This window comes from Notamacropus eugenii, chromosome 2 (assembly GCF_028372415.1).
Source record: "Notamacropus eugenii isolate mMacEug1 chromosome 2, mMacEug1.pri_v2, whole genome shotgun sequence".
Classification (NCBI taxonomy): Eukaryota; Metazoa; Chordata; class Mammalia; order Diprotodontia; family Macropodidae; genus Notamacropus; species Notamacropus eugenii.
In genome coordinates this window covers 492586095-492610952 of record NC_092873.1, presented here as the reverse complement: position 1 = coordinate 492610952, position 24858 = coordinate 492586095, and the positions used below count along the sequence as shown (strand labels likewise).

Genomic DNA, 24858 nt, shown 5'->3' with positions numbered 1-24858 from the left:
AAATTTGACATCCTTAAAAAAATAGCACAGAATGAGCAAGTAAAAATCTTGTAATGATAACTGGCAAGAGTGACTCCATACAACAGAGAGGTACTGGGGCAATATTCACATTAAGCCAATTACACCTCCCCAGATGGAATTATAACCTCTGACTATGGCCTGAAGATGTAGAAGGCACAGGAGTTAAGGAATCCCATCTTTGCTTCTCCTTGGACTAGGGGACCCCAGATTGCCTTTAAGATTGATGGTACCTTTTTATGAAAGTCTCATAGGAACTATAACTCTTATTCAGCCTTAAGAAAAATGCCAACTTCTATTTGCCCCCCTGTCAGAACCATAGACAGAGTAAAAACTGAGGGACATCCCCAACAGGTATCTATCCTATCCCCACAAGAGGTTACTGTAGGCTCCTTTTCAGTGAGTACCAGCTCTTTTGTTGGGGCAAGATCTGTGCAAACTAGAAACCATTATCTCATGTCTTCCTAATAATATTTTGACTCAACATCAACCAGATGACCCAATTTCTTTGTCATCTGTATTGGTAGACCTAACCAATGATTGTTTTGATGAAGAAGCCCCTTCATTGTTCCTGATTTATCCTCACATCCATAGTGGAGAAGACTCCTTTATCCCTCTTGATACTCCTAACTTCTTATGGGCTACCCATCCTCCGATGTAGGACTCTTGAAGTCAGCTGTCCCAGTTACTATAACTGCTAAAGGAAATCAACCATTGTCTGTACCTTAATACCCTTTATCTAGAGAAGTTATTGAAAATATTGCACCTATTACTGGCTTACAAATCTATCTGTAATACTTCTATGTTACTAGTTGAGAATCCTAAACCAGGTCTGGATGTTAGAACTGTTTATCATTTTGTGTAAGAATTATATGATGTTAATATTTACTTAATGCCTAGGCACTCTGTGGTACCTAACTCTGCCACACTGTTTCTTCTATTTCTTGTGAGGTGACCTGCTTTACTGTGATAGATTTGTGCTCTGCATATTTTTTTGGCATTCCTATTTATCCAGAATCCCAATACCTGTTTGCCTTCACCTGGAACAATCAACAGTGGACTCGTTTGTTTCAAGGGGATTTCTGAAGTCTACCTTTGTTCTCCTAAATTTTGCAGCAAAAACTACCTTCGATATTCCTAGTCCAATATGTTGATTGCCTTCTGCTGGCATCACCCACTATTGAGATCTTGTCAAAAAGGACAGCTATCTTTTCCTTCTTCAGCTTCATCAAAGAGATCGTAAGGTCTCCAGATCGAAAGTTTGATGGTATCAACCAGAGGTAGAGTATCTTGGAGGCAGAGTATCTTGGATTTGTCTTGTCTGCTGGGACACATTCTATTTTCCAAAAAAAAATGTATACAGGCTTTTCAACAATTATCTGTTCCAAAGACTAAGAAGTAGGGATGTGCCAACCATGGATCAGAAGGATATTGTATGTAGTAAATCCCATTCGTTTGTGAGTTTACTAAATCTTTTGTTGCTTTGATTAAAAACCAGATTATTGAACCTTTGCTTCTTGATCCTAAATGCTTTGCTGCCTTGACCAACCTTAAAAAAGCAGCAGTATTTGCTTCTGCCCAAGGACTCCCATATTACAGTACATGAATGGAAGGGAGTGACTTCCGGGGTCCTCACTCAACCACTAGAACCCACACTGTGCCATGTGACTTACTATTCAGCTGAACTGGGTGATATAGCCTTAGACACTCCACCTTGCCTGTGGTCAGTGGCAGCTACTGTCCTCTTACTGAAGAAAGCATGTGATCTTGTCCTAGGATGCCCCTTAAAAGTACAATGCTCCCTATAAATCAAAGCTTTATTTCTGTGCTACTGTACCCAAGCCTTTTTTGACTAGAGGCAAGTGGGGGTGTGAGATAACTGCTAGGGAAAGAGAATGTCACTTTATAATGTTCTGTTCTCAATTCTGCAACACTGCTCCCTGATCTGCCTATCTCTGATGAACATGACTGCACCTCAGTTATTGACTTGGCGGAGACTCGTAATGACTTTATGGATGTGCCTCTTAAGAACCCAGACTTTATTTTTCATACTGATGACTCTTCTTTTATGAAAGATGGTGAGCAGTACACTGAAGCCTCTGTGGTCTCTGACCATGATACACTTTGGGCTGTGTCAGTGCTGTCTAACCTGAGTGCCCGGGCTTCTGAGCTCATTGTCCTTACTCACGCCTGTCACCTTGCTGCTGACCAGAGTGTTGACCAGAGACCATTTACATTGACTCTTGCTATGCTTTTGATGTTTGTCATGTAAGGATATTGTGGTTACAATCTGAATTCTTGCCTTTGTTAAGATTTTTGCTAATGCAGACTTTATTAAAGATATTCTCTCTGCCATTTAACTACCCAAAGCCATGGTGTTTGTTCATTGTTCTGCCCACATCAATGGAACTGACTTTGTCTCTTATGGGAATGCCTGGGTCGATGCCACTGCAGAGTTTCTTTCATGTCTTTCATCTCAATATCTCACCATTGTCAACTGATCCCTCTCTTTTTTCCAATGATTCTAATATCAAGCGAATGCAAACAATTTCGAGTCATTTGGGGAGAAGCAAATTGTGTTCTGCGATGTTCCCTACAGTGATGCTGAGAGTGAAAAGTGGAAATAGCACCACAAAGCTAAATAGGTCTCTGAGGTTTGGATAACTGAGGAAGGTTAGTCACTCCTCCCCCAGAATTTTCACCAAGTATGCCTTTCATTTAGAAGGGGGCCATTATGACACATAAGGGATAACAAATTCAATTAGGCATAGGATGGGTGCTCAAGGCATCATCCCAGTAGCAGCTTGCTTAACAGTCACTTGTCCAATTTGCCTAGCTTTCAGTCAGCCTACCTTTTGAGCTACAGCCTTTAGCTTCACTTCCTTTGAACACTTACATATTGATTTTGTTAATATGCCCAAGGCAGGTCATTACACATACTGTCTTGTCTTCATTGACCAACTTACTCAGTAGGTTGAAGCATTCCCTAGTTCTAAAGCCACAGAAAAGTATTTATCAAAATACTTATTAAAGAAATTGTAGCCAGGTGTGATCTACCTGCCTGCATGGACTCTGACAGGTCTCATTTGACAGATTCTGTTCTCTTTCTAATTTTAGTGTCACTCCTAAGTTTCACACCCCATATCATCCTCAAAGTTTTGGTCAAGTGGAAAGTATGAATTACAGACTGAAGACTATGATTGGCAAATTGTGCTTTGAGACCCACTTGTAATGGCCTGCCATGTTTTCCCTTTGGCTTTGTTCTATCTGCATAGCAGACCAAGACATATTTTCCTTTGTGAATTTTTTTTTGGTCACCTTCCTATATGTGCAAAGCCTTTTTCCCTGGTGAAATCATTATTGCTCTGTGGGAGGGCTTCCTATATATGAAAACTACAGAATTAAAGGAAAGAGCTTCGTGTTTCATGAGCTGTAGTACAAACTGGATCTTTGGACTTTTCACTGCATGATTTACTTCCTGGCAAAAATGTCTATGTGAAGAACTTTAAGTGAACTAATGGGACTCAGCCTGCTTAGGAAAGTCCATTCCAAGTTCTACTGACTGCTCTCACTGTCATCAAGGTTGGAGCAAAGGACTCATGGACTCATTGTTCATACATAAAATCTGTGCCATCCATAGACCAATATCTTACACCATTTACCAAGATAAGGTCAAAGTGGATACATGTCCTAGATATAAAGACAACTATTGGTTGTTGTTATCTTTCACTCTCAAAGAGGATCAAAAATGTATCACTATGTTAGAATCAAATTACAGTGTCTGACTGTGGCTGATCAGACCAATATGAACGCTCAGAATGGTCTACTACTGCAGTTTGTTGATTAGATAAATGCAAATTAAAACAGCCACAAGATATCATTTTACACCTACTAGATTGGCTAAAATGATTGAAAGGGAAAGCAACAAATGTCAGAGGGGATGTGGGAAAATTGGGACAATATTTCACTGTTGGCGGAACTGTGAACTGTGAACTGATCCAACCCTTTTGGAGAGCAATCTGGAATCTGTAATTATGCCCAAAGAGTCATTAAACTGCTTATACCCTTTGATCCAGAAATACTACTAGGTCTGTTTCCAAAGATGATTAGGGAAAAAGGAAAAGAATCTATATGTTCTAAAATATTTAGAGCAGCTCTCTTTGTGGTGGCAAAGGATTGGAAATTGCAAGGATGCCTGCCAATTAGGGAATGACTGAAAAAGTTGTGGTATATGATTGTGATGGAATACTACAATGCTGTAAGAAATGATGAGTTTAGTGATGTTAGAAAAACATGGAAAGACTTGCACAAAATAACGGAGAGCAAAATGAGCAGAACCCAGAAAACACTGTATACACTAACAGCAATATTGTTTTAAGAATGACTTTGAGTGAATAAGTTATTTTGACTATTGAAAATATCCAAATTAACTATAAAGGGTATTGGAAAAATGATTTATCTGTATCCAGAGAAAGACCTAATAAATAAAATATAGAATAATTTTACATACACATACACATGCACACACATCAATTTGTGTCTAATGGGTAGGGGAAAGTAGTGAAGAAAAAAGGAAAAAAAGGAATTTACATGATAATTTTGTTGTATATTTGAAAGGAATAACAACGTGTGCATAGCAGATTTGCAGTTTCACATATAAGCATCTTTTTTATTGTACAATGTTATGAAAATTCTTGTTTTATTCCATAAATTAAAAAGAGCCATCTTAGGCTCTTCCTGAAGCTTTTGCTAATCATAATAAGACGTTTCAAAGACAGGAACAAAACACCATTTCCTATAAGGGTGTGGGTTTTTATTTTTTATTTTATCTGTTCTGCTTAGTTTTTTGCTTCTTTGACTGACTGAGACAGTATCTGAAACCACAGGAGGTGTTCCTCATAGAGTACTTTCACTTTTGATGTTACTATCTAGCATTTTCCATTGGGACACTCCTTCTCCAGGTTTTGTTTGCGCTGTGAAAGGGAGGGGACAAAGGCTTGTGCACCTAATGCTAAAGCAGCCCCCCTTTTCCCTTCAAATGACTGGAGATTTTTTACTTTTTAGTAATTCCAACATTTGTGCTGATTGTTGTTACGATGTGAGGAATGAGAAAGATCATGCAAAGACTAGACCATATTCCCCTATATGTCTTTGTCTTGATTTTTACAGCAATACCTATCCTTTGCTCCAATACCCAGTCTTCTAATTTCAAACCAAGTCAGAGAGGTGGAAGCTGTACATGTGAACCTAATATGGCAAGTTGGCAAATGGAAAATGGGGTCCTTGGCAGTATTCCTGGCAATCAGACTGAGAGTGAAAATGCTCCTGCAGTTTCTGCCAGAATCACAGGATGCTTCTCTTGGAAATGCCATTATCTCCCGGAAGGGTATACTTTGTGTATGACAGGCAACAAGTCTTCTTCCTCTAGTGGAACTGGTCCCATGCCTCCTGGACCTCTGTCTTTTAGATCTACACACTCCCAATCTATTCTGAAACTCACTCTGTATCTGGACCCTTATCACATTCCCCCTCTATCTTGGAATGCTTCCATGAATCAGTCTTTTTTGAAGGAATGTGTTCCTTTGGATAACTCCCCATCAATACAACTCCCAGCAGTTCTACAGTATACTTTATACCCTCAGTCTTCCATGAGATTCTTTCTAGTCCAGTGACTGGTCCCATCACCACTCTCTCAACAGTTGGGAAAGGCAATGACATAACTTTTGCCTTGTCCTTCTCATGGTATCTGGACAGACTGTATATTCTGCTCTGGGGGGAGGAATTTCAGTGTCACTGTTTATCATTGTACTAACATCATTGGGAATTTGTTATTGTTATCAATGCTTTCTAGTTGGGATGATGATGATGTTTCTGACCCAAGTGAGAACCACATGTTCCAAGGATGGATATGATCCAACATAGTTCTTACCAACTGTAACCAAATAAATGAATACTGTCCCATAATGGAAGAGATGTATTTTGAAAATGAGACAGAGGAATGTGTAGAGAAAGATAAAAGTAACAGCAAAATAGAAAAATCAGAATCTGATAACTCTTGAAACACTTTTGGGCATGAGTTACAGTTACAGTTGGAAAGTATAAAAATCTGGAAGAACTTAAACCCTGCTCAATGGAGTCCACCAAAGGTGAAAAAAGATGGCAAAGCTGTGTGGCAGTGTAACCCTTGCTATGTTCTTGACCTGTTTATTGCTGCCTTTTATCCTTGGGGATGATAAGTATCTACCTACCCTAAAGGATGACTTGCAACATACATTTGATTTGAATACTATCTGTCTTAGTCACAAAGAAGCCAGCTCTGTACTAAGGAGAAAGCAAGAAGTTGATGGTCAGAACACAGTCTTTTTGACTATTATTCATATCTCCCCAAATAATGCTGGGAGCCTTATCTGTGCTGGTACAAAAAAAGACTTAAAACCCTCAACTCCACCTAGAACAATAGCTGTAATAAGATAGGAATTATTTGGTGGTTAAACTCTAGGTCTGAAACAGGAAAACGTTCTTGGACCAATTATACTAATGTGGGGAAATCTTCATAGTCATTAATGGAAGCTGTTGCTTTCTCTAAGAATGAATGGGTTTTGAATAATTTTCTTGTTCGTATGCATAGCCAGATAGGTCATAAATTATATCATGCTAAGGCTACAGGGACACAGAAAGATTGGATTTGTCGGTGAATTTGTTAGCTTTGCCTTAATGTAAGTGAGGTCATGTCACAAGTAACAGGCAGTAATCTTTCTTTTTTTGGGTGATTTGCACCTTTTGTATTTGCTTGATGTACTGTAAATAGTAGTTCTTGGAAGTCAACTAAATGGGCCACCCCGATCTCTGTGAAAATCAAGCACCTCGTATATTTCCAGGTCAAATTTCACATCTTATCACATCATAATGTGACCCAAGTAAGCTTTAAATCTAGGCTTCCTCTGTTAGCCATGGCCCAAATTTTATCAAACTTTTCTCTCTATGTTAACAAAAATAAAACTGAAGAAAATACCAAAGCTAACATAGGAAACTCAGTAAGGTATAATTTTTATTTCACCATTCCAGATGTTAATAATGTATCTTCCTTTGTTTTAATTTGACATTTTAATGGAAATAATGACCCTTCCACAAGTCTTTCCTTTGCTATGGTCTCCTACACTTCTCAGGATTTTACTAATGGTACCACAAGGATTGCTGAGTTATCATGGGGGTTGGTAATCTCTGGCTAGTTTTTTGTTTTGTGCTAGAGTTGTTTTCTCTTCTCTTACACCAGGATGGTATAGAACTTGTGGATTAACCTATCTAATTTCACCTGTGAGTGTTATAATTTTATGAGATTAGTAGAAATAAGAACTACCTGAAACATGGGGATCTAAAAGAAACACAATACGGTCAGGTTAGAGTAATCCTGTAGTGAAGCCCAGTGTATGTTATTGCTTTTTGTGAATTCAGATTTCTAATCTGAGAATGACTACAGTGTTAGATTCTGTCAGGAAATTGTCTGCAGAACTTCATAGACTTGTTCAAGATATATCTGCAGCCATTCAACACACCACAACAGCCCTCTTTGGCTTACAGGCAGAAATGGGCTCTGTGGCTTATATGACTGCAGAAAATCAAATGGCACTGAATATTCTGACTGCTGCACAAAGGGGAGACTTTGACATTATTAACCAATCCTGTGGTTCCAAAAGCAATCACTCTGGTCATGATTTCATGAATGTTCATGAGTTTCAAAGAACTTTGAATGATACTCAACGAACAGCACATGAAATCCATGTAACTTCAGGTGATGAGAATTAGTGGGATCCATCATCCTGACTTTCTTAGATCTCTTCTCTTCCACGGTGGTGGAATCCTTTCCTTTATTTTCAGAAGGGCTGTAATGACCTGCACATTATCATTCTGTTCTGGCTATACTACATGTGTGTCTAAACTGACCTCAAGATTGGTCACAAAATTTGACTAGCAACTCTAATTATTATTATTTTATTTATCTTCAAAGATTCTATTTACTATTTGTTATTGACTTGTCTACTGTGCTTGCAGTTTGTGGAAAGTCTTGGCTGTCTGAATTTCAGAAAAATATGGTAGAAGTCATGTCTTCTGTGAGTTTGGGGCTCATGGGCCTACAGGATGCTTTGTCTTTCTCACACTTAACTGGATTGCCTCACCTAACTGTTGGTCCTTTCCAAGTCCATGCATGAGGACTTTGGATTGTCTCAACATGATCATTGTGTGGTTTGTGGAGACAAAGCTAACAAAGATTATTTTAAGGGTCTTGTCTTTGGAAAACAAACCTCAAGAAGATACAAAAGAAGTCAATCTTGTAAGACTTTAACCAATAATTGAAATAGTCAACTCCATCAGGTGAGATTGTCCAGCTTGCCACCTTAACCAGCATTATTGAGTTGGTATGACTTCTCGAGGCTCGGAAAGAAACCTGGCTCTTCTAAAGAAGGAAATGTAGTTTCTTTCTTAAAATGGAGTACAATTTATTTTTTCACTGGTTCAGGCATAAATTAATGAACTGATCCATTCTTTAATCTTTTACAGTTTGTGTGTTCTGAAAGAAGTAGTGAATGACTTCTTGTATCTGACCAATTGTTGGTGCCCATGTTAAATTCTGCATTTCACTTTGTTCTTAGTGGTAGGAACTCTTCTCCAACCCTCCATCAATTGCCCTGTCAAGACACACTTCTAACTATGGATACTTCTCACTTTACAGGTGACACCCATCTGTCCATCTCTCCACTATTGTGTACTTCTCCAATATCTGACTCACAGGAGCTGGCCTATGCTGTAGTCTACCCTGAGTGTCACTATATTGCTTTTGCAGTTACCTCTTCCTTTCTCTTGAACTTTTCTATGATGTTTGTGGAGGTTTTTCTTTTGGGTATCATTATGGAGCTTTTATTAATAAATGCTATAAAATGTTCTTTACCAAAGTTGTAATGAAGAAGCACCTTCCTAAATGGTAATTGCATCATCACTGAGCATAATCAAAAAAGAATTATGTAGCATGTTGCTTACAAAAATGTTATGAGATGGCAAGCCAAGATGGTGGAGTAGAAAGATGCATATATGCTAGTGCTTCCTCCACAGCCCACAACATACCTGTAAAAAATGACTATCAACAAATTCTAGAGCAGTAGAAGCCACCAAACAAGAGGGAAAGAGGTTTCCAGCCAAAGGTAACCTGGAAAGCCAACAGGAAAGGTCTATCTCACGGGACACTGAGCAGAGCGGAGCCCCAGCCCTGGCCACTCAGTACAGGGAGGAACAGGACCTGAACAGACCTCCAGGGCAGAGTTCCCAGCAGGGAAGGTTCCTGATACCTCAACCCACAAGCAACAAAGAAAGCTCCAAAGGTCAGTGTGGGAGGGCTTTCCCAGAAGGGTGAGAGGGGTACAGGGTTCCTCCAGCAAGCCGTAGGCTGCAGGCAGCTACAGTGGCCGGGAAGCAACCTGGGTCCATAGTCCAAGCAGCTCAGCTTAAAGCCTATCGAGGTAGGGAGCAGCTGATCTAAACCTCAGCCCTCAGTGATGGCTCCGCCCCCACCCAAAGCCCCAAGGGAATCGAGCAGCTGAGTCCAATCTCAGCCTTGATCACAGTAATAGGGAGAAGAGGGGTAATAGGACCCTCCTCTTGACAAAGGATTCAAAAGTCAAGTAACTGGCTGGGAAAATGCCCAAAAAAGGGAAAAAAAATAAGACCATAGAAGGTTACTTTCTTGGTGAATAGGTGTCTCTTCCCATCCTTTCAGATGAGGAAGAACAAGGCATACTGTCACAGGAAGTCAAGGCCCCTGCCTCCAGGGCCTCCAAAGTGAACTTAAACTAGACTCAGGCAATAGAAGAGATTGAAAAGTGAGTTTGCAGCTTGCTAAAGGAGAACCAAAAAAATGCTGAGGAAAATAACACCTTTAAAAAGAGGCTAACTCAATTGGAAAAGAAGGTCCAAAAAGCCAATGAGGAGAGGGAGGCTTTGAAAAGCAGAATTAGCCAAATGGAGGAGAAGGTTCAAAAGCTCACTGAACAAAATAGTCCTTTAAAAGAGAGAATTGAATTCAGGGAATATAATGACTATTAGATAAACCAAGCAGTTAAAAAACAAAACCAAAAGTTTGAAAAAAATAGAAGATAATGTGAAACATCTCATTGGAAAAACAACTGACCTGGAAAATAGATACAGGAGAGACAATTTAAAAATTATGGGACTACCTGAAAGCCATGATCAAAAAAAGAGCCTAGACATCATCTCCCATGAAATTACCAAGGAAAACTGTTCTGATATTCTAGAACCAGAGGACAAAATAAATATTGAAAGAATCCACCAATCACCTCCTGAAAGAGACCTGAAGAGAGAAACTCCTAGAATACTGTGGCCAAGTTTCAGAGTTCCCAGGTCAAGGTGCAAGGATCTAGAAAGAAATAATTTGAGTATTGTAGAAATACAATCAGGATAACGCAGGATCTGGTAGTTTCAACATTAAGGGATCAAAGGGCTTGGAGTAGGATATTCTAGAAGTCAAAGGAACTGAGATTAAAACCAAGAATCACCCACCCAACAAAACTGAGTATAATACTTAAGGGGGAAAAATGGTCATTCCATGAAATAGAGGATTTTCAAGAATTCTTGATGGAAAGACCAGAGCTGAATAGAAAATTTAACTTTCAAACACAAGAATCAAGAGAAGCATGAGAAGGTAAACAAGAAAGAGAAATCATAAGGGACTTACTAAAATTGAACTGTTTACATTCCTAAATGGAAATATAATATTTATAACTCCAGACTTTTCTCAATATTTGGGTAGGTGGAGGGATTGTACACACACGAACACACACACACACACACACACACACACACATAGACAGAGGACAGGTTGAGTTGAATCAGAAGAGATGATATCCATAAAAAAATAAAATAAAAATTAAGGGGTGAGGGAGGAAAATACTGGGAGGAGAAAGAGAGAAAGGGAATGGGGCAGGCTCATCTCATAAAAGAGATAAGAAAAATCTCATTTAATGGAGGAGAAAAGGGAGGAGGTGAGAGGGGAAAAGTGAAGCTTACTCTCTTCACATATGGCTTAAGGAGGGAATAACATGCTCACTAAATTTGGTATGAGAATCTATCTTACCCTACAGGAAAGTAGGGGAAGAGGTGACAAGTGGAGTGAGGAGAATGATAGAAGGGAGGGCAAATGGGAGAAGGAAGTAACTGGAAATAGGGGCTTTTGGGAATGGACAAGGTTAAATGTGGGAATAAAAAAATAAGGGGAAATAGGGTAGGATGGAGGGCAATATGGTTAATATTACACAACATGATTTTTATGGAAGTCTTTTGCAAAACGACACATGTTTAGTCTATATTGAATTGCTTGCCTTCTCAGGGAGGATGAGTAGGGAGGGAGGGAGGGTGAGAACTTGGAATTCAAAGTATTAGAAACAAATATAAGAATTATTGTTGCATATAACTGGGAAGTAAGAAACACAGCTAATGGGGTGTAGAAATTTATCTTGCCCTACAAGAAAAGAGAGAAGATGGGGATAAGGGAAGGGTGGGGTGTGATAGAAGGGAAGGTACATTGAGGGAAGGAGTAATCAGAATGCAAGGTATTAGGAGGTGGGGGGAGGGGAAAGATGGGGAGAAAAATTGGACACGTTACAAAGTGATGTAAAAGCAATTAGTATAAAAACAGTTGACTGAATTAATTACTGAGACAAAATCAGAGACATCTTTAGTTTGGGGAAAAGAATTTTAGCCTAAGTTTCCTATAGGTAGGTAACCTCAGGTAAAATTTGGCATTGATGTAAGAGGTAAAGGTTTTAATGGTAAATTTGATTTTATGATTGCTATTTAATCAGGAACTAGAACAGGTATAGAAAGGCACGTAAGCCACTTCAGACTTGCCTCAAAAGATGTTCCTTAGCCAATGTGAAATTATACTCATATCTGAAACCTGGTTATCAGAACTTGCAATTTTAAGATTCTATGGGACTATTAATTGACTGCTCTTCTGAGTCTAACTCCAGGTATGGATAGCAAGAAAGGTGGTCTGAGCCTCCAATCCATGATGCCAGTAAGCCTGTGAGATGCTGGTATGAAATGCAAAAGGTGATCTCATGGAAAGGGTGGGAGAGTGGCTGTTCAGCCTGGGCTGAGGCAGAATTCTCCTGACTCAATCTCCCCACTGACACCTGGCAGACCCTAAGCCTGACTGAATGCAAGTGGACAATCTACTCCTGCCTGGAATTGACATGAAGTTGGGGAGATATTGTGTCCCTGCAACGTCCCTACTCTTAGTGGCAATTTCCTATAGTCAAAAGGTTTGTAAGCTTAATACCAGATCTATTAAAATATAGATTGTTGGTAGGGGAACATCCGAGGTTAAGTCTATAATTAAACTATTAGGCTTAGGACTTTAGACCAACAACAATAAGGGTCCTTTAATTCTTAGTAATAGTGTGGGGACAATTAGGTGAAGTGCTTGTGAGGTCAGCATACATAATTATTATTTGTGTTTCAGTTGGTTAATGTTAAAAACAAATTCTTTGTACTCTGTATTGTAAATGCTTTAAAAGAAGTATCACCTGACCAAAAGTTGCAATTGTTTTGTGTAATATGAACTGTGTTAAAAATAAAAATTGAAAAAATAAATACAAATAACAACAAAAAACCAAAAAACCAATAATGTTATCAATTAGGTATGAGAAAAAGGGGTAAGAAGACTAGGGGAACTAATCCTACAGATCTGAAGAAACTGATTAAGCAATACCATGTTCAGGCAGGGGGACCTCTACATCCATCAAGACTGCTACCATGCTATCATTCGAGACAGGGAGATTAACTGAGACTCTAGGGAAATCTAATGACCCTCCCACAAATCAAACTGATTACTTAGTTCATCTTATCCATGATTAGTTCCCTTCAAAATCAGACTGATGCCTTAGCACAAATGGTAGTACAAACTTTGGAACAAGGAAAGAATTTGATATTTTCTTTACTGATCCCTACTCCAACTTGCTACTCCTTTACTCTAGTTGCACGTATGATAGACAATGCTTTCTTATCAGTTTTAATCTCTGGCTGTTTGATTATCCTAGCTCGATGAGTACTTCATTCTTCGAAGTCCGTCTACCAATCCAAGACATACAACGAAATTGGTTTGTTTCTGCAACACCTACCTTTTCTTCTCCTGAACCTCCACATCCATCTACCAACAAGGCCCAACAATACTTGAAGCCTCTTGGCCATGACAGAGTGTGCCAGCGTACTTTGAGAGAAAAAAAGAAGAGTATTCATGAGAATTCCATGACTACAGTCCCTTCTACATCACCATCAAAATATCACCCCAGGGCCTGTCTGGTGTGTGGAGTCTCTCCTGCCAGTCATCACTATGGGATTTTTGCCTGTTCATCCTGTGCTACTTTTTTTGACCACTATACGCTGAGGACAAGTCGATTCCGTGGTTTCCAAAGTAATGACTGCTCTAGGAGTCATTGTCCAGCATGCCGCTTAAATAAGTGCCTTCATTTGGGAATGACCCTTCATGCTGGCAAATCTAAGTGCTCACAGATGAGCTACCCACAGATACACCAGTAGTGACAGTGAGCTAGTAGAGGTTCCTCTAAGACTGACCTTAATATCATAGGTTTTCCCTTTACTATGACAACTCTACAGATCTATGAAGAATCTAAAAATAGGTTTTCCTTGCTGACTCTCATCTTTATAGGACTTGATTATGGCTGGCCCTGACCATCTGTTCCAGTCACTTGAATCTGACCCAAAGGAGGACGAAAGTCCTGCCTTCACTTTATTCACCACCCCTCCTGATTCGCTTGTGTTTCTCCTTTCCCTTGTCTTGCCTAACATATCACACTCCTGGATTTTCAACCCAATGGGTTAATGTTTCTTCTTCAACACTGGGCCCATCTCACTTTGCACCAATGAAACTCTTCCCCCCCACCCCCCAATTTTTAGTCTTTCTTTATGGTCTGTAGTGGGTTTGCTTACAGGTATCACTATAGGGGCCTGTGTTGTGACAGTGCTGGGTATTTTTCAAAACTGTAGCAAAGAAAGAGAACAGTCTAAGGTGCAGAAAAAGTAATGACTGCACTATCACCCTAAATTGTGCAGCATGTCACATGAACAAATGCTATCTCACAGGCAAGTATTTTGGGTTATACAAACACCTCTTGATTGCCAAGTGTCTTGCCCATCGACACAAACTTGCTCATAAATGATTGCCCGAACATAAGGAAGATAGCCCATCACTGCCTTTTGTCTGCCGTCACATTCTCCTTTGGAGCCTGGCCCCTAGCCACCTCTACCTCCTGCTCCTCACTGACCACTCATATCAGCACCAGCATTTCCAGCTTTTCACTTGCCTGAATCTTTACCTTCACAGGCGGTTCCAGATACACCTGATACTTATACCCTTAGCTATGCATCTCACTCTTTTGTGTCTCCTCCTTCATATGCACAAGCAATGCTGGAGTTGCATCATACCTCGGATCCATCTGCTTCCACCTTTACTTTGACTTTATCAACTCATGGACTTTCTGATCCTTGAAGGATACATAGCTCATCCCCTTTGCTGCTTCAGCCTTTAGGATGGATTCCTTGTTTCCATGACTCTCAGCACAAGTCCATGCTGGTCTGCATAGTCTATAAGAATGCTGCATCCCACCACCAAAATGACACTTTTGTGCGCAAGAACCTTCTCAGCTGCTTCCTTGAATACTGAAGAATATACTCACAGCTTATTCTATGAAACGCAAAGAAGCATGATACTGACTTAGACCAAAATCCTTCATGCCCCATCTATAAAGCCTGCCAAATCCTCTTCCTTAGAAGATACCTGACTCCTGTCATTCATGATCTAGTGTGCTGTGCAGTGAGCATCATTTTTTATACGGATATGTTTCAGAGTATTTAACCAAACCTAATCATTGACACTTAATCAGTATGTTAACGTTGTTCCCTTTCCCCCTGGGTTGTCACCCTCATACCTCATGCTGTCTTTGTGTTCTTTGACCTTGGTGATCAATAAAAGACAGGACTTTTAAGGATTGAAGGGGGCTATTGTGAAAATAACTTTGATGCCCCTACTCAATTTAATCAGTGTTTACTCAATTTATTGTGATTTAATGGATATCAGTGATTATATTAGTGAATTAAGTAGAAGAGTTAAATTTGATTTAGTTAATACTGTAGGAATAAGGGTTATGTAAGTTACAATAAATAAAACTACCATGTATTAATGATAATATTACTTCTGACTTATTTATAGGATAGACTTATACTGTATTAGTTAGACCTGTTATTAGAATTTATATTAAGTGGTATTAAGAATTTGCTGTATTGGTACTACCACTCTCCCCTACTCCTATGAGTCTTAGGAGTGAACTTTATTTGAAAAACCAGTTTCCCTCTGACATCACCTTTTCAAAACGTTCTTACACATTGTGGAAAGCTCCAAAATATTACTGACAAAGCCTTGTGACTTGTGGAAAGTCCTAAGGGACTGCTTACAAGGATGAATTGATGGTTGATGGATTTCTCTCTCAGCCAATCATAGAAGTTCCCCGGCTTCGCTCTCCTTTAGAAAGTCATAGAAATTTCCTCACTTAAAATGACTAATCATGCAACTGTATTGCCTCATTGTATTTTAAGTGATCTCCCAAGGCCTAGGAAGAACTAGGAAGAACTAGAACTCCCATGAACTGAGGGAGGCTTAACTTGAAGGTCTTGGATCCAATTTCTTAGGGATTACTGGTCTCCCTAATAAATTGATCATGCTTAAATCTCTGACTTAGTTACCTTCTGTTACAGATCAGAATTTTGCAGCCCACAATTCTTGAAGGTCCTTTTCCTGTCTGAGGCCTTCCTGTTTCAGTTTCAGAAATGTACATGATCAACCTTTGGTCTTACATAGTAGTACAAATCATCCTGGATTATTAAGCTACCCAGAAAATTCAGTAGCTTCATGATAGTAATTAAGGTAGCTTTAACTTTCTTTCTAAGTCTTATCACAGGTATTTTATGAATTGCAAATGACGCATAGAGTGATTAGGGTTAATCTTATTTACAGGGAAAAGGAGAAGCAGAGAGCCAAACTAATTCATAAGTTGGGAAAGTAGTCCCAATTCCTAAGTAGAAAGTTGGACTTTGTTGTTTTAAGGTCAAATATGTCACTTGATTATGTGAGCAAATGCTTTCTCTCAGATTCTTCTTTCTTCACTATTTCATTTAGTGTCCATACTGGTAAGTATCTTATGGACTACAGAAAGATATCACCCCTTCCCTTGAGGAATTAAACATTACATTTAAGATACAAGTCTGAGTGATTGGGATGATAGTTGTATCCTTTCACAGTAAATGGGAAGTCAGGAAGAGGAGAGGGTTTGGAGGAGAAAGATAAGGGCTTCATTTTGGACGTGTTGATTTTAAGATGCCTATATGACATTCATTTCAAAATATCTAATTGATAGTTGGAAATGTGAGACTACAAATTGAGAGAGAGATTAAGACTGGACAAGTAGATCCAATAATCATCTGCATAAAGATAATACATGGGAACTGATGAGATCATTAAGCAAAATAGGATAGAGTGAGAATAGGCAAGGGCCCAGAGTAGAGTCTTGGGGCACACCCATCGTTAGCACAGCACTTGCGACCTATGTAAGGATTCATCACAGGGAACTGAGAAACTGTCCAACAGGTAGAATCAGGAGAAATCAGTGTCCTGAAAACCCAGAAAGGAAAGAGTATGAAGGAGAACAGGGCGAATGACAAATGTCAAATGCTGCAGAGAGGTCAAGAAGGATGAGGTCCAAGAAAGGACCATTAGATTCGGCAATTAAGAGATCATTGGTAGCTTAGGAGAAAGTCGTTTCAGTTAAATGATGACTTCAGAAGTCAGAGTTAATTTGAGTGAAAGGAAAGGAAGTGTAAGCACATATTACTGGTGGTCTCAAGTTTATCCAAAAAAAGGGAGGAGAGATAATGGAAGACACATAGCATAGATGAATTGATTAAATGAGGATTTTGGGGTGGGGGGTGGGAAGACATAGACATATTAGAAGAGAGTAAGGAAATAGCTACTAGATGGAGTGATTAAAGATCAATGAGATTGGGGATGACAAAGGGGGCATTAGCTGGAGAAGATGGGATAGAATGGAAGGATTGCACTGTTTTTTATTGAAAATAGAAAGTGGATCTATATAATTTGGATGGAAGAGATCAACAGTACATTTGAAATAAAACTACACCAACTGATAGACAAATATTTCATGTTCTCAGTTGCTTTGTCCGTGCCTTGGTGAGTTTCTGAAATTTCATTGCCCATGTATTTATACTGTCCTATTTTGGAACTATGAAGCCATATATATATTAACAAAGTTTTTATTATTTATACCTGGTGAGCTGTGCTATTCCCAAAGGGTAGTCAAGAGGAGAGATGCCATATTAATAAGCAACTAGAGGTCTCCAGATGCCAGAGGAATGTTTTGGAAGCACAAAATATTCCCCTTTTTGAATTAATTTCTTACTTATAGAGTCAACCATAATAGCCCTAGAAGATGGACCAAGTGCAAGTGTGTTTCTCCTGGGGAGAGGCGATAGAAGAAGGTAGTTTCATTTAGAAAATTTTGGAAAGCTTTCTATACTTCACCACTGATTTCTAATGAAAGGCACCTTATAAAGGAAATCACTTCCACTTTTGGTTGCCTCAGAGCTGATTTTGTTCCATCTGCCAGTCTAAGATACTTACCTGGAACTAGGCCTGAGCCATTTGTGGCGTACTAAAAGGCAGTTTTTCTTGTTTAATCATTGCTGATGACTTCTCAGGTATCCTAGCAGATGAGATTACTTATTCATTTGCTTTAAAAATCCAATAGCTCAGTCTTCCATTTCCTTTCGGCATGCTGGAAATCACAGTTTGTACAGTTGTATATTTGCAGGGCTTCAGATGCTGCACTGAGCTGAGTACTGAGGTGGTGACCTCTTCCCTAAATACATCGCCCGGTGTTCCTTTAATTTGGTTAGAGATAATAATGGGTTAGGGGTAAAATATTTCTGAAATGAAGTGTGTATGTGTGTGTGTGTGTATTCATAACAAAAGGATTTAATCATATGGTTCCCTTACTCTTTAAAAAATACACATGTAACATGGCAACAAACAAACAAACAATTCAGGACCCCAAGAGATCCTACACTTCACTTTGGACCAAGGTTTTATAGATACAAGAATAGGAACCCAGGGATATAATTACATGTAAGAAAGAATGACTCTTTTTTGCATCCCTTTGGGACACTAAATTTTGAGCTAGAAATTTCAGGTATTTTATTGTAATCTTTCAGAAAACTCTCCTTCTCTCTTTCTTTTTCTCTTTTCTTCTTTCTTCCTTTCCTTCTCCTCCTTCCCTTCGTCTCTTTCTCCATTTTTCTGCTATCTTCCCCCCTCTCCTCTTTGCCTCTCTTTTTCCCTCGCATTTCACATTAATATCCAATAACCAGTTCTGTTTGATTACAATCAGTTATACAGTCACAATACAAGTAATGCTAATAGCTGCCCATATTTTAAAATCACTTTAGGGTTTACCAAACACATCAAAACAATCCTGGCATAGAGAGTGAAAATATTTTTTAAAAATTTCCAGGCTATATGATAAAAGATTAGTGATTTCCTTCCCAAAAATCATAGGTCAAAGGTAGAACTTTTGTTTGGCACGCTGCTCACTGTCTTCAGAAATACCATTTAAAATTTTTTTCAAGGGAAAATAAAAACAAAAAAACTCAACAGTCGAATCAGTTTAAGAATTTCTAGCTTTCTAAAATGCATAAAAGAAAGACTAAATGTTTACATTCTTTAGGAAAAATAACAAATGAAAAAGGAAGATCAGAAAAGTGCTTCACACATCCTACTCTCCTCAACTTTTTCTTTCAAATTAAATTGGCATGTAACATTTTGGGTGCCACTTTGTTCTAAGAGTTAAAAACAAACAATTTGAGGTAAGTGTAACTGAAACTGATCACAGCTACAGGAACTGATTTTTATTTTGTATCCCATTTCTAAATGAATATAAATAGATTTTTAAAATGAATAATGGCTTGCATAAATCTAAAATTATTTTGGCCAAATTTTTATTTCTAGTTGAATCAAAACTGGGAGGAAAGAATCATAAAATTTGTATTGTTTTTATAAAGGCAATTTTGCCTTCTCTTTTTAAAAATAAAGTTTTCTTTGAAGTCTAAAGCTATTCTATATATTAAGTTAAAAAAACCCAGAAATCCTGTCCCTAAACTTTTACTTCTCCCGTGGTTTCCCTCTTTCAAGTTTATATTGTTGCCTCTGAGACAATGGAATTTAGAAAAGAGAATTCCAAGCTCAGTTCAGTCAGGCTGATAATTACTTTCATTGCTGTCAAGAAAATCTGAGATCCATATATAGGTTATTTTTCATTTTAACTTTTCAGGTACAGCATATGGATCCAAGGTAAGTGATTGAAGCCTCACCTCTGATATATACTGACAGGGTGACCCTGGGCAAATCATGAAACTTCCTAGGACTTCAGACTATAATTGTACAACATTAGCAATGAGAGTTTCAGTACCATGTTTTTTACACGGATGGCATTATAGTTCCAGACAAAAATAACAGCAACAAAAGTTTTCCCTTGAAATAAAGTTGTATTGGCTTTCAGAAACAGTGATGTTATTGCTACTGCTGTTTTGGTACCTAATTCTTTTCCTAATTGCATGCCTTGGAGGGTTGGATTATACTCTACCTCGTTCTTGACTTGTCAGTAATAATCTATAGTCTATAGAAAGGACTATTTGCCACCATCTAGAGTCAGTATGTCTAAGTATATAAGGCAAATCTTTCTTCCTTCCTTCTTCCCCCCAACTCCCCAGCTCACTTGAAAGCTACTGGTACATCATTTCCCCTGGTAATAATATATTTCAGAATAGTAAGATTTTCTAAATTATGTAGAAAGACTTCCTTTAAAGGTTATCAGAGAAGGGTGATACTCTCTGTGGAATGTAAACACTGACAGATCTTGATCCTAAACCTAGATAAGAGCATAAGGACAGTAGGTACTTGTGCATGTACTTGTTATATCTTCCATGTATTAATGGGCTGCTTGTATATTCTTGGTCTGCAGATAAGCTTGGAAGTTATGCATTTGTCAACATGAATCAGTGCTTAGGAAAAGCACATGGGGATAGTCTATCTGTATATGAATTCAAATGTTGTGACAGGAAATGTCAACACGATTTGTAATTACCATGGTTCTAGGATGGGATCCCATGTAGAGGAGGTGGTTTTAATTGCTTGGATATATTATGATGAAAAAATGTTGATCATAAGAGAGTTAAAGCATGTGATCAAGTGGTTATGTTTTACAAACGTAATAGTTTTTTGTTTGTTTGACTTGTGTTGCTTTTAGCAGTGGAGGAGGCTGAATCCCAATTAAACTTTCAGAGCAATGGGTGAGATAGTCTTAAGGTAATTTTTTTTTCTGCAATACTGGTAGCTACAGAAGTAGGGGACAACTTTGCATGTCTTTCTAAGTCATCAAGTCATGTAAATAAAATCAATAGCTATCTCCTTGTTTGCTAGCTGGGAAGGCAGCCTAGTCTCAGGTGTCAAAATGACACTCTTGTGTCTTTATAGCAATATGGATCATAACTATATTCGATGCCACCACTCTTAGAATGTAGATTTTAACTATGTTCACCACTGTAGTGGTTAGAATAGCTTCAGAATTTTGAGTGCAAAGTCTGTTTTTCAGGAGCACTGCATTGATCCTTGTTGAAATTTCATGTCTCAGTAAGAGGTATATTTTTGAAGTATTACTATTCATAGTCTTATCCTTCAGAACAATTATGCCAGGGATCTTAGAGGGTCCTTCCAGCACCAGTGGAAATAATTCTTATTTAGTATCTCATTTGATCCTCTCAACAAAGTATTTGGGTTTTGAACTTTTTAAAACACAGGAAGCTACTAGATTATGAACTGAAGTCATATGATGTTGATGAAAGAGCTCATTCCTGACATAGATGGATTTAATTAACAAAGTCTTATTGAGCCCTTACTATGTGACAGACCCTGGAGAGAGGAAGAACAAAGTGAAATTATTCCTGCCTTCAAGAAGATTTCATTCTATCACATTACTTTCAATATGAAATGGGCATCATCTTGGGGTTTGACAACTAAGATGCAAGGCACACAAGTATCACTGTGGATTTATTTTTTTACTCTCACTTAACATACTTTTGAAAACCACCTTTAAGAAGATTTAGATTGTGGGGTTTTTAAGTAGGATGAAGGGACTTCTCTTCTCAGGAACAAATAGCTTTAAAAAAATGGAGTCAGTCAGAGTTGGACAAACCTTTTTTATAGGAACTTATCCCCTCCATTTTCTGTCTTTAAATGTGAAGAAAAGACATGTAGAGATCACAAAATTTCAAAGGTGAAAGAAACCTTAGAGTCCACAAGAAGAAAAAAAAATGTATAAGGACATAAAGCCGAAAGAATCCCATGAAAGGATATATTTTTCTTTTTATTTCCAGTTCTTAGTATAGTGCCACACACAAAACAAACACTTAATAAATGCTTCTTGAATGGTTAATTCACTGTAATCATTGTAGCTCTTTCATTTGCAGAGATGAATGAAGACATGGTAAAAGAGTTGAGCCCTAGAAGCTCTTACCAGTTTTCTCACAAACTCCTTAACATTTACTAATCTATCATAGTACACAGAACATGAAGACATTACCACTTGAGATATGACAGTCAATGATGTGTAACTGGTGAATATAGTAGGTAATGTTGTTGTATTTTCCTATTCCTATAAATCAATCCATTCTTGGTCAATCCCTGGCCAATCAAAAATCAATCAAAACAAATTTCTCAAGAATCTGTAATTTGTCTGTTCTTCTTTTAGAACTAAAAAAATAGATTCTGTAGACCCCCCAGTTTATCTTTGGTTCTTGAGAAGTCATTAACCTATTTATTGGTTATTGCTAGCATTACTAATAAATTGATTTTTGCTTGGAATCTAGGCTCTCAAAATTTCAGATATAACAATTAGCAAACCAAATAGGACCAAGGGACAGATTCTGTCCATCCATTGTGGCCCACTCTGAGGAATCTCCTTAAAAGAGTTCCAGTGAGGATTTTACACCAAGAGACTTGTCTGAGAAAGACCACCTTGGATGCTTAGACTTCCCTCAGCCCCAAATCCAAATTCTTCCAAATCAAGGTAAGCTTCCATTTTGTTGGGGCAAGATTTAATTCTTTTCCCCTTTGTAGAGAAAAGATCTCTTGAGGCAATAGATGAGGGAAGGCCTTTTTCAGGTGACAGGTGTCTTTAGTTTCATTTTTTCCTTCTGTGCACATTCCAGCAAAGACAGAGCCTTCATCAATTCTCTTATCTAGCAGAGACTAAGCTTTCACTTCTTTAGCAGAAGATAGGGAGCAAGACTTTGCTAAATGTTTCTGTGTATATGTGTTTTGGGTATGATAAACCACTTTCCCCCCAGGACATTTTAGAAGTTAGAATGACATCTTGAATGGGGGAATATAATTGGTAAGATAGAGATCCCATGCACCAAATATGAAAATCTTTTCTGAGTATAGGATATTCCTTGTTACAGAAATAAGAACTCCTCCTAAATCCAACAGAGTGATCTCAGTCACAGGATTAAACATTTCTCCTATGGGTGTGGGAAGCCTTGTTACAGTTTGAAAATTCATTTGTGGAAGTAGATAAGATACTAATTTCAAGAGGCCCAGAAAGATTAAAAATTTTCCTTTGCATCTGTTTTGTTTTATTCTAATGTGCTGTTTTGCCCTCATTTTCTAATTTGAGTTATGTATTTAGTGTGGTTGCTCATATATGTCCATGTCCTTTATGTGGTAACTAACACCTTACACAATAGAATCTGACTCATAGACAGTAGAATCTTTGTTGTAAATAGAGCAAGACCTCATACAACTAGTAGAATCTTTGCTGTTTGCTGAACTACAGATAGGGAAAGAGAGTGAAATTCTTTGAAAAGCAAAAAAGACCTTTTTACAGGCAGAATAATTTATCTTAGAATTAGAAAAATCCCTGAATTTCCTGTCCGTGATTTTTAACTTCTTAGAAGGAATAGACATTGTCTCTGAGGGTGACCAATAGAAAAGTTTCTGTAGTGCAAAGATAGCTCTAACTACTGGAAAATAAAGCCTGCTACTCAAGTATTAGGCAAATTATAAAACTGCGGTCAATACTGACAGCATCCATATTGGAACATCTCTGGGAAAGTTATTAAGATCATGGGACCAGGGGAAACTTGGTTTAACTGGGAATGACAAAGAAACTTGCCATCAAATTCTATGAAATCTGATGTAGAACTACAAGAAATTTGGCTGGTAAACTATTTTCATCTCGATATGGTGCTTTTGAAAATTGAGAGCAGTCAATGAAGAATCTTAGCCTGACCAAATGGACTATGGGCTTTGTTGGGCTGATTTGTCAGATTGTCTATTCCCACCACCTCAAAAGGAACACTCTCCACCACCTCTTACCTACTCCAATTCCAAAAAGGAGGAACCTACTACTAGTATTTCCTACAGGAAAAACTGGTACTCAATGATGTAACAGATCTGTTGCCTTTAAGAACTCGGCAGACTTTGGTCCATCTAATCTTTCTGTGTGGAGGAGATTTGATGAGAAACTTGCAGCTGCTTTCACTCAATTTTAAACTTTTTTTTAAAGGTTATAATCTCACTTGTGGAGATGTTACTGATTTAATGGAAACCTTTTATCCATTGGAGAAAAGACCATTTATTATAGAAGGGGCCAATCTGGAAACCTGCTTATTACACACCGTAAATACATACATTATTCCTAGGTACGCTGTAGCACTCACCCCTGCCATAAATGTCTCTTCTGTTCTTTGTGAGACTACCTGCTTCACTACAATAGATTTTTGTGTTCAGCCTTGTTTAGCATTTCCATTCATCCAAATACCCAATATCCATTTGCCTTTAGCTGGAAAAAAATACATTGGATATGGACATGCCTGCTACAAAGGTATGTAGCAGGTCCTGCCTTGTTCTCTCAAATTCTACAGCAGGACTTAGCTCTCATCACTTTTGAAGGTTTCACTCTGGTTCGGTATGTTCATGACCTCATACTAGCTCCACCCAGTATTGACATTTATCTGAAGGACAGCCATCATTTTTTTCTCCAGCTTCACTAGAGAAGAATCTCCACATTAAAAGTGTAATGGTGCCTTCCTCAGGTCTAGTATCTTGGTTTCACTTGGTCTGCTAGGATTTGCACTGTTTCTCTGAGACATGTGAAAGCCATTCAGCAGCTGTCAGCTCCGAAGACTGAGAAATTGTTTAGTGCTATCTTAGGTACGGCCAGATGTTGTTGATAGTGGATTCCATCTTTCAATGAGACCATCAAGCCTTTAACTGCTCTAAAAAAAGACTGTTACAGAGCTCTTGCAGCTTGACCCTGAACAGCTAACTGTTCTTGCCACCCTCATGAAGGTTTTGCTCTCATTTCTGGCACTTGAACATCCAGATTACAGTAATTCTTTTTCTTTTTTTGTGCAACAGTCAGTGACATCCAGGGTGCTTACCCAGCACTTTGGATCCTCTCTTCACCCTCCATATATTAGTGCTCTCAGCTATATTCAGTAGCTGCAGGGGCTCTCTACCCTGCTTGAGAGTTGTAGTAGCAACTGTCCTTTTCCTTGGCAATTTCTTGAAAGATGCTGTCCAGGCTCTGTTTTTGATCATGGCTTTCAGGTAGTCCAATCATTCTTGAA

At 38.4% G+C, this 24858-nt stretch overlaps 1 protein-coding gene across 6 annotated transcripts in view; it reads left to right on the top strand.

Moving 5' to 3' along the window:
• The window catches only part of TTLL7 (tubulin tyrosine ligase like 7), a 233682-nt gene that overhangs the window by 202666 nt on the left and 6158 nt on the right, over positions 1-24858 (top strand). For 5 of the 6 annotated variants that reach the window (XM_072648847.1, XM_072648848.1, XM_072648850.1 and 2 more), the window contains exon 21: positions 13125-15237. The exons of the other annotated variant lie outside the window; for it this stretch is intronic. In XM_072648847.1, the coding sequence (XP_072504948.1) occupies positions 13125-13623 (499 nt within the window). In that variant the 3' untranslated portion in view covers positions 13624-15237. Of the gene's footprint in view, positions 1-13124; positions 15238-24858 lie in introns of those variants that run through there. 6 annotated transcript variants of the gene reach the window in all.